Source organism: Podarcis bocagei, assembly GCF_964188305.1.
Source record: "Podarcis bocagei genome assembly, chromosome: 13".
Classification (NCBI taxonomy): domain Eukaryota; kingdom Metazoa; phylum Chordata; class Lepidosauria; order Squamata; family Lacertidae; genus Podarcis; species Podarcis bocagei.
In genome coordinates, this window is record NC_138138.1 from 43,493,414 (window position 1) to 43,506,766 (window position 13,353).

Here is a 13,353-nt window from a genome sequence, read left to right on the forward strand (position 1 = left end):
CCTCGGCCAATAAAGCGAGATGAGCGCCGCAACCCCAGAGTCGGCCACGACTGGACCTAATGGTCAGGGGTCCCTTTACCGTATTCCAGGAGTTTCCTTAGCCAATGAATTGAAATGTGCCTTTTCAAGAGCGAAGGGAGAAACTAGAAAAAAATACTGTAGTTTCATCCTGCAGAGTAATTCAAATCCATCTTCAAACCCCTTATGGACTCACGAGGTAATTATTTATTTCAAATGGCAGCAATTCAGAAGTGCCAACTGCCCTTTTAAATGTTTCCACAAATAGGAGCCTCTATATCTTGCTCTGCTTTTCTTTGGACCATATCAGCAAGGCCGAGAGTGGAGCCCTGTCATCTGGGCACACACACTGCCCAGGCTTGCACACTATTGAATATCACTTCAGTGCTGCTAACGCAGCAGTTTGACTTCACCCCCGGAAGCACACTCCATTGTCTCTTAAGACAGATGGATGCCGATAACAACAACCACCTGCCCCTAGGGTGAAAAACTTTTTGATCCTGAAATTCTAGCTCCTTCATAGTGGAGGGGGAAAGTGGGGAAACTTCTCAGCTAGGAGATTATTCCCATACCTCTACCCTGTTCGCTCACCTCCATGTCTCTTTTGAGAACAGTCCAACCTCTCAACATAAACAATATCAGAACTTATTAGATTCCTCACCACACATCTCACCCCTTAAGTCTCTAGAGGGAGGACCTGGCAGAGATGTCCTGAAGGTTTGAGGAAAGTGCTTTGTTTTTTGTAACCCCTCAAAATGGAGAAAAAAACACTGGATGTTCTGATAAAGACATTCTCTCTGTGTGTGTGTCCCTCACTCTCTCACACACTGTAGCAATATTTCATTATGGTGGTTTCAGCTAAGAAAACAGAGCAGTTGTGCAACAGCAGAGAACTGGAATGTTTTCCATTGTCCTTTATTATTTAAGCCAGGAATTTTCGTTTCATATCCAGAGAAACACATGACAAACCTGCTGAAGCAGGCTGTGTTGTGAACAGAGCTGAAACAGAGCAGAATATGCTCAGCAATTATTTGTAAACAAAGCTTTCGGCTAAAAAGCCCAGCTATGCAATGACTTTATTGTGGATTTTGATAAAAGCTTCTAAATCTAATCACATTAGAAGCTAAAGGGGAAAAGGAGCACTTGCATCAGAGAGTGCAGTCACAGGATTTGCCCTTTCCTACATCCCACCTCAGATGTTGGTGGGACACCCAAAACAGCTTCCATAGGAAATCACCATTCATGGACCATGTCTGTATGGATGAAGCTGCTTCTTTAGGTATCCTGGTCCAAAGCCATATATAGCCTTGGAAATCAGAACCAGCACTTCTGAGTTCCTCCCAGAAACTAAGGCATGTGTCACCGTGACCAGAACTATATTTTCAAGGAACAGATGTAACTCTTGAACCATCCTCATTTGGGTGAAGAGCTCTCCTGACCATGGCTGTCCCCTACATATTCAGGTTCAAAGCCAGATTCAGCAACATAACCCTGTCCACCTATCAAATTTGGCCTGTGAGGCTCAAACTGATAAACATCTGCAGAGCCAAAAGTCCCTTCACCCCTGGCATGGAGCATTCACATTGCAACTCTTTTTATGAGGCCGCCTCCAGATTTTAATTTTTTAACAATGGCTTCTTTATAAGGAATTTCTCACATAAACAAATACGATTCCTTTTCTTCCTTCTGGGAGCCTTTATCCCTGTATGATTGTTCTGGTTTGACTGGGATTTTCAAACCCAAAAAGAAAAGGGTTGGGAGTGGTCCTCTCAGGCTTGCCAGCTTGGCAAGTCTCTGTCCTTGCCACTGAGCTCTGCTGCGGAGAACAAAGAACAAACTGCCCAAAATCCATTTTGGAAAAAATGCGGAAAGGAAGGCCTTCTTGATGCTATGATTTTAGCAGTCCTTGTTCCAAACTGGGGATGGCAAGAATGGGTAAGTTGCACCCAGATGCCTTTAGTGTTTGCAAAGTAGAATGGGTAAGGATAGGGGGCTGAGGGGAGTCAACCACTCTTCGTCTTGTCTTCCACACACACACACACACACACACACACACACACACACACACACACACACGACATTTTCAGAGAAGCTGCCAATAAAGCCCTTCTTCCTCTCACCACCACATCCAGCCTTTGTGACTCACTTATAATTCAACCCTTGTTTTCCAGAATTGAAAACTGCTGGAAAGGAGGCAAGTACTAAGGCAGAAGAATCTTACTTGCTGAAAAATGTCAGTGGGAACAATCCTGTTTGTTTAGGGGAGCCATTGTCCCCACTGTATTCCATGTAACTATCAAAGTTTTTGCGTGGGGTTTGAAACTGGAGATCTGTGCTAGACCTGCCTAGAGTTCATGATTTCCAGAAATCATGAGTTCAGCCCAAAGTCTTGTGCTCAAATCACACAGAGGTTAAGGCAGGGGTCCTCAAACTACGGTCCGCGGGCCGAATCTGGCCCACCAGGATCCTAAATCCGGCCTGCCCGGCCATTGCAGAACCTGCCACGAAGCCGTTGAAAAGGACACTCAACACACTTTGGAGAGCTTGCACTTTAAGCAGAGCAGGCAGGAGGGAAAGAGGCAGGTAAGGATTTCCCCCTCCTGGCCCTGCCCTGCCTTGCCTTCCAGCCTGTCTCTCCCACGTGTGTCTGTGTGGCGTTCGTACGGAGCCCCAGGTCGTCTCACGGACTATTGACCCGTACACCACTAATCCGCTGCCACCAACCAGGTCCTCCCTGGTAAAATCACTTCAGTCTCAGTCAGCTTTTCAATTCATAAAGAAGAGTGTATTTTATTTCAGACTTAAAACAAAACTATTACAGCATTCCAAACAGTGTTCCTCTTTACTTTCTTAATCTTATCATAGAATCATAGAGTTGGAATAGACCACAAGGGCCATCGAGTCCAACCCCCGGCCAAGCAGGAAACACCGTTCCTCTCTCTATCTCTGCTGCCTCCCCACACTCAAGGACCAACTGCCCTAACTGTCTCTCTATTACCAACTGCCTTTCCCAACCAGCCAACCCATGAAACCCAACCAACTACCCACCCACAACTCCCAACGAACTAACTCCCAGAACTCCTCTCAGAACTCCTTTATAGACCCACTGACTCCACCCCCCTGGGTCCTGTCAGTGCAACCTATTTAACTATTTCCCTTCCAGCACTCTCTCATATATGGTAACGTCACAGTCTGCCTCCCTCGATCCCCAGCCACCATGCTGCTCACTTGCGCCCTGCACTCTGCCGCCCTCTCTGCCGTGGCATGCTGCCTGATCCAGCCCCAGCTGCTGTTGTTCTTGCAGCCCAGCTCGGTGGCCCCAGCCGCCATCATCCTAGCGGGTTTTTGTCCCGGGAAAAGTGCTTGGGGGCTGGGCTGCGATCTAAGGTGCGCTTGCTCGCGAGGAATCTCCCTCGGCATCAGGCTGCTCACGAGTAAACATCTGCCTGCCATCCAAGAGGAGCCCAGGTGGAGGCAGGCTTTGGGGGGAAAAGGGGGTATGGGTTAATCTGAATCCACCCCCCCCAGAAGTGGGACTGAGTAGTTACTGAATTTCCATCCCACATTTTTTCTCCCAGGAGCTCAAGGTTTGTGGTTTTCGCCCTCCGCATTTATTCCCCACAAGCCCCAATGAGACGCATTCAAATCATGCAGCCTTACTAATTTCTATGCATCTCTCCCCTTTGAGACATATCTTAATCTCAGGAACCATGTACTCAGAATTGCAACCATCTTTGGCAGCACCTATGTCTGTGAACATACTTTTCCCTGAATGAAACATCTGAAATCTCCAACCAGATCGAAACTAACTGATGAGCACTTGCATCACTTGTTATGACTAGCAGTGACAAATATGGAACCGAATATTGACCACCTCATTAGCCAAAAGCAGGTCCATACTTCCCATTGAAATACTTATAATACTTGAAATACTTATAAGTTTATGATTCAAGTAGGTAGCCATGTTGGTCTGACGCAGTCAAAATAATTTTTTTATTTTTAAAAATATAAGTTTTGTTAAATTGTGGATTTAAATTGTTCTTCATTTTAAATATTGTATTGTTTTTCCTGTTTTTTGTGCACTACAAATAAAACATGTGCAGTGTGCATGGGAATTTGTTCATATTTTTCTCAAACTATAGTCCGGCCCCCAACAGTGTCTGAGGGTCAGGGAACCGGCCCCCTGTTTAAAAAGTTTGAGAACCCCTGGGTTAAGGGGTTCTGCCCTCCTCGCCATCTGTCCACCACTATTCATTCTTGCATATTGCATTAGGTCCATATTTGCTTGCATTGTTGAATCTGTTTTTCAAAAATTCTTAATGTACTCTATCCTAAGCACTTTGGTAACCATGATAAATTAAAGGCCATATTTACTGTTCCTTTCTGTTGGGATAATTCAGACTGAAATTCCCAGGTGTCAAAAAAGGTTGTTTATGTATGCTACTACTGCAGCACGTGTTTTGTTAGCCCATAATTGGAAAACGAGAGAGGTCCCAACTAAAGAAGAACTGCAACTTAAGTTGACAGAATACGCACAACTCGCAGACTTAACATATAGAATAAAAGAACAAGAAGAACATACGTTTAAAGAAGATTGGATAACGTTTATTGAATATATGGGAAATAATTGTGTATAGTTGAAAACACTGGCCAGCAGTAAGATAAATTCAGCGGCGTAAACAAGTTTTGATAGATGCAATAATGGAATACAGTGGTACCTCTGGTTATGAACGCAGTTCGTTCTGGTGGTCCATTCTTAAGCTGAAACCGTTCTTATCCTAAGGTGCGCTTTTGCTAACAGTGCTTCCTCGCATCCTGGGGCAAAGTTCGCAACCAGGAGCAACTACTTCCAGGTTAGTGGAGCTCGTAACCCAAAGCACACGTAACCAGAAGCGTTCGTAAACCAGTGTACTGAATGGCATAGTTTTTGTAAAATATGCAGGGATTTATGATATGTAAGATGAACCATGGAAAGAGAAGAAGGGAAGTCATTGATATTTTAAGAATGTAAAATGAGTATTTTAAATTGTAAAACAAAAAAATTATATACATATTTACTGTTGTTCATCTTCACAACAGATTGCAGTAAGCTGCTGTGGAATGCAGTTAGGGTAGCTGTTAAGTAACTTTGGCTGGTTTTTTAATGAACCTGCCTACTTCTTCAACGTAAGGTCCTGAAACATATGGGAAAAGATGGTTGGGGAGGGAACTAATTGAAATAAGAAGTGGGCAGCTGTAAGGGGACGTAATTATGACAGGAGGGGCCACTCAAAGTGTGAGCACACACCAGTGTATAATAATAATCAATGTGTCCATGCTTCGCGTGACATTTGTTCCAGACACTACCAGCTCCAGCCTGCAGGTAATGGGTACAGCTGCATAACATTTCATCTTTCCACACGTTTTTGTTCCAGAGCTGCACTACAAAGGCATCATGGCCTGACAGTGTGACAGCCCCAAAATCAATAGGTTCAGTCCACCAGGGGTTATTGTTATGTGGGATGACGATGGTCCTCCTTTCCTGACCATGGAAGAAAATTTTGACATAACCATCAGTGATACCGAAGAAGTTACCCCTAAGGTTGTATCCCCTGTTCACTTTAAATTTGAGGTGTGCTCTGCCCCGCTCCCAGGCACAGCACATATTGCTGTGGAAGCTGCCGTGTTGACAGCGGCAGGTGCATTCCTCATCTGAGCTCTGAGAGCTCCAGTGTGGACATGGTTGTGAACAGTTCCTCTTCAGGGCCCTCTGGTTTATATAGTTCACAATGGCTTGCTTCAGCAAATCCCTCCTTGGATTCCTTTCATTCAACAAGGTGTGCAAGGGTAGGAGAGAATAGGAAACCAGCCCAGGCTTTGTTTTTGCACTCTCCATCCATGCGGAGAAGTTCTGGGCTTCTCCAGGTTTTGAGAAGAGAATTTCCGCTAGCTTCTCTCCTCCCACAACTTCAGTGCGCTCCTCAGCATAAGCATCGTGGAGGAATCCACGGGTGTAGGTACTCTGGAGCTCCTTACACTTAGAACTCATGGAAGCGGACCCAAAGAACCACTTGGGTCCCAGAGAAATCTCCCAGCCCAAGCAGCTCTCAAAGCTGGTAGCGGTAATCCCCCACAGGGCCATCTTGCATGTCTGCACAGCCAGCAGGTGGCGAATTCGCCCACCCACCTGCACATTGCTGATGTAGTGGGTGCCATAGATGTTGATAAAATGCTGGTATTCCTCAGAGTTATTCCTCCTTGGCAGACTGGCCAGAGCACGGGAGAAATGGGAGGACAGCAGTGAGCGTCTGTGGCGGAGTCTCAGCCTGCTCAAGAGGGAAAAAGAGCAGTATAAACAAAGATATATAGTGTTACCCACAACCATTCCATCTATACGACAGCTAAGAGAAGCCTGAGGAGTCCATATGTTGTTTTATTCTAGCTCCCATCAGCCCAAGCCAGCGCGGCCATTGCTCAGAGATGCAGCCTAATAAGTTGCTATTTGGCAGTTATAGTTTGCAGGATAAAATGCACATATTAGTTGATTTATATCTACTGATCAAACAGGCTTTATTCCTAGACGGAACATTGTTGACGTGATCCAAAGGGGAAAGGTAAAGAATTTGGAAATTCTTTATCTCTCTAGACACATTCAAAGTTTGACAGTGTGTAATGGGTGTTTCTGAAAATGTTGTTTTAATTTCAGAAACCATTTTATACTTAATCGACCAACAATACTTGGGGTTGTCATCAGCAACAGTCACAAATGGGTTCTCTACCTTAAGAGGAGACAGAGCATCCTGTGTTCCCAGTGCTATTTGCATTCATCATAGAAACTCTGGATAATAGAATTAGATCCACTTCTAATATCAAGGGAGGTGTTTGTAACCCGAGGTACCACTGTATATGGTTTTTATGCCACTGCTGGCCTTGAAATTAAGTGCTCCACATCTATTAAGCATTTGGATTTCCCCATATTAGAACAAAACATCTATTTGTCAATTCAGGGTTTCATCCTGAGCAATCCTGAGATTTGTTATTTATTAAGGGTGCTGGGCATTATAGCTTTGTGAGGGGAAAACTACAGTTCCCAGGCTTCTTTGTTGGAAGTCATGTGTTCTTCCTCCTCCCAAAGATACTTCTTCCCCTTGTAAAGGCTTCCTTGAAATTTTGCAACTGAGAAAACAAGAAGCACAAAAATACTGATTTTACCTAAAACATATGTATCAATTTTCTGCTGTCAAATGCTGGTAGCTTTACAGCATATTGTGCTGCAAAGAAACGGGTTGTCTCTATCAAGGATCCCTATCTCATTACCTACTCTGAACAGCCAACTGTGGCTCTATAGGGTACTGATGCAGGGGTGGAGGAAGGGGGAATGCAGTGGGGGCGGAGCGCGCTGGGTGTCACCACTGAGGGGTGACAATATGCCGGGCAACACTCACTGTGGGGCCTGCAGCACGCCTGAGTCACGCGTCTCTCCTGGGAGTGACTTTGGTGCCCGCAGGCTCCGTGCTGCCCCAAACAGTTCGCCCGTTGCCTCCCCCTCAGCTGTAGTGTGGCTGAGTGGGAGGAGGCAGCCAGACTCCTTGGAGGCCCCTCAGAGCGTCCTGCCCTGGCTGGCCCTGCCCCACGGTGCCCAGTTGCCCGATCGGCTTGCTCCACCACTGTACTGATGCTCACCTGTAGTATGCACAGGAGACCTCTTGCCTCACAAAAATATGGCTGTCCTGACGGGATTTCTCATGTGCATAAAGGCCCATCCGGGAGTGAGATCCAGCAAAGGCCACCCGCATCTTAGGCAGCCCCAGCCCTGCTTTGCTCGGCACTGTGCCAAACCCCAGCTCTGCTTTCCAGTCGTTCTTCACCTCCTTGGCTATTGAATTCGCGACATCCACATCCAAATTCTCAATGGAACTGCTGACATCCTGATGGCACGTATGAAGTACTCGCCAGTCCACGCCAGCTAAGGGGAGTTTCTGCAGCTGCCCCTGCATCAAGGGATTCCGGCAGAGTTTGCACGTCCCGTTGGGACCCTCCCATTGGCTGGTGTCCATCACAAACGCTCCCTTTCTCTCCAGTGAGGTGATGTCCACCCCCTCGCCAATGAAGCTATGGCCGGGCACAAAGCTGTCCTGCTTCATGCAGATGGATCTTTGGAATATTTGGCAGGGGCTGGAAGTGGTTGCTGAAAGTTGGAGGAGGAAGAGGAAGGCTGCTAGGAAAAGGCGCTGTTTGGACATGACTGCTCCGATTGAAAAGCTTGTAAATTACCCTAGGGAATAAAACAGAGAGGTCATGTTTGCACCGTGTGGGCATTTCTCACCTTTTTAAGGTCAGCTCATGAGGGACTTTCAGTCTGTGGGTCTCATCAGCAGTATTTCGTGAAGTACCGTATTTTTCGCTCTATAAGACACACCAGACCACAAGACGCATGTAGTTTTTGGAGGAGGAAAACAAGAAAAAAAATATTATGAATCTCAGAAGCCAGAACAGCAAGAGGGATCACTGTGCAGTGAAAGCAGCAATCCCTCTTGCTGTTTTGGCTTCAGTGATAGCTGCGCAGCCTGTATTTGCTCCATAAGACGCACACACATTTCCCCTTACTTTTTAGGAGGGAAAAAGTGAGTCTTATAGAGCAAAAAATACGGTATATATTCATTCATAAACAGCAGCAACAGCAGCAGTAGTGGAATTAGCAGCAGCAGCAGCTGCAGCAGGAAGAAGAAGAAGAAGAAGAAGAAGAAGAAGAAGAAGAAGAAGAAGAAGAAGAAGAAGAAGAAAAGAGTGGCAACCTTACCTGTTCCCTCTTTTCCAAATTGCTTCTCCCTCTCAGTGTATTACACTGCACTACAAGTGGCTTTTATCCCATGTTCTTACTCACATGTTGGTGTTGTTTTTCAATTCCCAGCCTCTCCCACCGACCTTTCATATTCTCTATGAACCAATACTGGATATGTGAACATTCACTCACCCCCCCCCTAAACAAACAGGACATTCTCAACAAATAAGATTATTCTGCCTTGCTGCTTGTCTCCATTCTAGCTGTTTCCAATTCGTGACAAGGAGTGAGTCACAATGGCTGGATGTGGTGGTGAGAGGAAGGGCTTCCTTGGTGGCTTCTCTGAAAACACGTGTGCGTTTGTGTGTGTGTGTAAGACAAGATGAAGAATGGTGAACCCCAATGTTGAGCCCCCTCAGCACCCTGCCCTTTTCCATTCTACTATTGCACTAAAGGCATCTGAGTGCAATTTAATGCTTCCAGTGTGCCATTCCTGGTTCAAAAGAAGGACTATGAGAATCATGGAGTCAAGAACGCCTTCCTTTGCACATTAAAAAAACAAAACAAAAGATTTTGTAATTGTTATTTTTTGTTTGTCTTACCAGATTCCAGTGACTAGGAAAGGTTCCTTGGGCTAGCAAGCCTGAGAGGACCAGAGGACCGCTTCAAATTCTTCTCTTTTGGAGTTCAAAATTTAAGAAAACAAGAACAATCATACTGAAATAGAGAGAGGCCCCTGGTGTGAAAAAAAATTCTTTTTGTGAGAAACGTCCTTATAAAGAAGCCATTGTTTTTGTTTGTTTTTAATGGAAGAGGTGTCATATGCCTCATAAAAACAGTGGCACTGCCAATGCTCCATGCCAGGGTGTGGGGAATATTTTTGGTTCCACAGGCTAAATTCTTATCAGATATAGCCTCATGGGGGGAATTTGACAGGGCAGGGCTGAAAGGAGCACTCCCCTCAAAAATATTGTTTCACAGTCTAGGGATGCTGCTGATTCTGGCTTGGAACCTGAATACTCAGGTGACAACCATGGTCAGAGGAGCCCTTCATCCAAAGTTTCTGGGAGGAACTAAAAAGTGCAGGTTATTATTTCCAAGGCCATATATAGCTTTGGACCAGAACACCTTCCTCCATATTGACATGTCCATGAATGGGTGATTTCCTATGGAGACCATTTTGTGTGTCCCACCAACATCTGTAGTGTGTTTGAGTCAAATACTGGTTGGGATGTTGTGCAGGACATTTCTTGTGACTGCACTCTCTCTGATGCAAGTTCTCCTTTTCCACTTCAACTTCTAATGTGATTAGATTTAGAAGCCTCTATCACAATCTAGAATGAAATCATTGCACAGCTGAAAGGTTTGTTTACAAATAATTGTCAGGTGTACTCCACTCTGTTTCAGCCATGTTCATAAAACTGCATAAACAGCACACAGCCTGCCTCAGCCGTATGGTTTGTCATGTGTTTCTGTGGACAATATGAAAGAGAAATTCCTGGCTTAAAAAATAAAAGACAGGAAGGCACATTCCAGTTCCCTGCTGATGCACAGTTGCTCTGTTTCCTTAGCCAAAATCAGCAAAATAAAAACTGCTACACACCAACCCACTATTAGGATTGTGGTTATCTGAACATCCAGGGTGTTCTGTCTGTGTTGGGGTGTTACAAAGAGATTCCTCTAAGCCTTCTGCCTGTATGTCTGTTCTCTCCTACCTCAGGGACTTAAAGGGTGAGATGTGAGGAATCTAACAAGTTCCAGTGTTGTCTATGTGGAGAGATTATGGTTGCCATTATTTCAAAAAGTGAAAACGGTTGTTGAGCTTTTTTTGGCCAGGTTGTTGAGCTTTTCCAGATGTATGGTAACCCTATCTCCTCAGAACAAACAGGGATGGGAGCAAACTGGGCAGAGACATTGGGATTGTCCTTTAGTTGAGGAGCCTTCCCACTTTCCTCCTCCACGATGAAGGTACAAAAACTTCTGGATCAAAATGTTTCTCTCAACAAGAGAGCTGCTTCTCTCTCTCTCTCTCTCTCTCTCTCTCTCTCTCTCTCTCTCTCTCTCTCTCTCTCTCTCTTCCGAGACAAAAGCCTCTAGAGTGCCACTGTCAAATAAAAGTAAAAACACTCATTTTTTTTCATGAGGCTTCAAAAGGTCTCCCCTCTCTTTTTTCACTCTAAGAGTATGTCCTAGACCCCTATAGATGGAAACATTTCCAAGAGCAATTGGTCCTTCTAAGTAGCTGCAGTTGGAAATAAATAAATATGATTACCTCATGAGTCTGTAAGAAGTTTGAAGATGGATTGGACTGACCAACAACAAGATAGGGTTGTCATTTTTCTAGTTTTGTGAAGCTTCTCCTTTAGCTTTTGTAAAGGTACAGTTGCTCTTCTTTCCTCAGGGTTTTCAATTCATTGGCTTAAATTCCTGGAATATACTTGATAGAGGTTAGTTGTCTGTACAGTATGCTTAAATTGGCTATGGCTTACACATGGAAATGTTAGTGGGGTGTTGTTGTTTTTTGACAGTGCATTATTAAATTAAGTGTGCTCTTTAAATGTAAAATAATGTGTCTTCATTCCTTTCTTTGGCAGATAGTCCCCTTTGGAAATGTTTCTGATAGATTCAGGACAAGAAGATGGTTCTTTCTATACTGCCTGTTTCATAAGAACAGCAGCCCCCAAGCTTTATACAGTGGTACCTTGGGTTACATACGCTTCAGGTTACAAATGCTTCAGGTTACAGACTCCGCTAACCCAGAAATAGTACCTCGGGCTAAGAACTTTGCTTCAGGATGAGAACAGAAATTGTGCTCCAGTGTCACGGCAGCAGCAGGAGGCCCCATTAGCTAAAGTGATGCTTCAGGTTAAGAACAGTTTGAGGTTCAGAACGGACCTCCAGAACGAATTAAGTACTTAACCTGAGGTACCACTGTAGTAGTCTATTAAAGGGGTAAAGGGGACCCCTGACCATTAGGTCCAGTCGTGACCAACTCTGGGGTTACGGAGCTCATCTCGCTTTATTGGCCGAGGGAGCCAGCGTACAGCTTCTGGGTCATGTGGCCAGCATGACTAAGCAGCTTCTGGTTAACCAGAGCAGTGCACAGAAACGCCGTTTACCTTCCCGCCGGAGCGGTACCTATTTATCTACTTGCAATTTGATGTGCTTTCAAACTGCTAGATTGGCAGGAGCAGAGACCGATCAACGGGAGCTCACCCCATCGTGGGGATTCGAACCTCCGACCTTCTGATCGGCAAGCCTTAGGCTCTGTGGTTTAACCCACAGCGCCACCCACGTCCCAAGTAGTCTATTAGGTCTCTTTAAATGGTAGTTCAGGGATGGCTGGCGGTGCCCTGGTTCTTATGGTATGGCAAGATCTTGCCAATGCACAGAGATCTGAGAAACTTCATCTAGAGGGAGAAGGTTCTTCCATATAGTTCTGGCTGATGCTAAAATGCTCAGGAGTATGGGTAGCTTCATGTACTGGGGTCCATTATGCATGTTCATTCTCCTGCGATGTCTCCTCAGGCGACAACATCTATAAGGCGATGTGGTATCAAGTGACAACCTGATCTGGTGGTTGTAGTTTTCACTCTCGGTCCCCTTCAGCAGCTCTGTTTGCATCCCAAATTCCCTTCCCAGGGAAGATGAGAATCCAGACCTGCAATGCAGTGAAATGGAGCAGTGGTTCCTTCCTCAACACTTGTTTTGCCAAATGCAAGTGTTCTTTGAGGATTCAAAGGCAACAGCAACACAAGTGGAAGGAAGTTCAGTGCTTTTATTAAATAGGCAGCACGACCAAAACAGTCTTTAAGCAAGATAACACACAGCACAAACAAGATAGGATACTTCCCCATTCATTTATCAGGAGCTCTAGGGATCGATAACAGAGAGACTCCAGTGGCTGGAGTCTGGGCTTACATCAAAGCACAAGGATCGGAGCCCATTTGAGAAATTTATCTTTCCTCATCCTGCTGTAACTGATCCCTGGAGCCCAAGCAGTAAATCCAATCCAAAAACGCTTGCCAGTTCCCAGGGTGATAATAAGCAGGGAGGAAGATTAGTACAAACCAATACCTATCTCCTCAAGATACAAACGTCTTCCTCATAGATTTCCCTACAATGGTGGTGCAGTGGATGGAGAGACCTCATATTACTTATTTGTTTATGTAGTAAAGTTTATTTTTTTAAAAAATATAAATTTTATTTACAGTTTTCAATATTACAATTTCCAAAACCACATTCACATGAAAATAAGCATTTCCCCCATTCATATCTTTCTTTAAAATGAAACAATTTATATACCGCTTGACTGTAGAAAAAGCCTCAAGGCAGTTTACGAAAAAGATAAAACACAGTGGTACCTCTGGTTACGTACTTAATTCGTTCCGGAGGTCCATTCTTAACCTGAAACTGTTCTTAACCTGAAGCACCACTTTAGCTAATGGGGCTCCTGCTGCCGCCACGCTGCCACCCCACGATTTCTGTTCTCATCCTGAAGCAAAGTTCTTAACCCTAGGTACTATTTCTGGGTTAGCAGAGTCTGTAACCTGAGGCATATGTAACTTGAAGCG

The 13,353-nt window shown here is 44.9% G+C and overlaps 1 protein-coding gene across 1 annotated transcript; it reads right to left on the reverse strand.

Annotated features, from left to right (window-relative positions):
- Positions 1-4,601: 4,601 nt before the first annotated feature.
- Positions 4,602-9,020, reverse strand: LOC308572707 (perforin-1-like). The gene is made up of 3 exons (XM_081169034.1): positions 8,798-9,020; positions 7,681-8,272; positions 4,602-6,323 (listed from the first exon to the last, which is right to left on the reverse strand). The coding sequence occupies exons 2-3, from the start codon at positions 8,238-8,240 to the stop codon at positions 5,228-5,230; spliced, it is 1,656 nt and encodes a 551-aa protein (XP_081025160.1). The 5' UTR covers positions 8,241-8,272; positions 8,798-9,020; the 3' UTR covers positions 4,602-5,227.
- Between the last annotated feature and the right edge of the window lie 4,333 nt (positions 9,021-13,353).

Bases quoted from the DNA above. Each gene is read 5' to 3' on its own strand.
- LOC308572707 (XM_081169034.1), bottom strand. From the start codon at position 8,240: ATGTCCAAACAGCGCCTTTTCCTAGCAGCCTTCCTCTTCCTCCTCCAA. The intron at 6,324-7,680 runs GTGAGCATCAGT...CCTCTTGAGCAG, and splicing joins GTCTCCTGTGCATACTACAG to GCTGAGACTCCGCCACAGAC.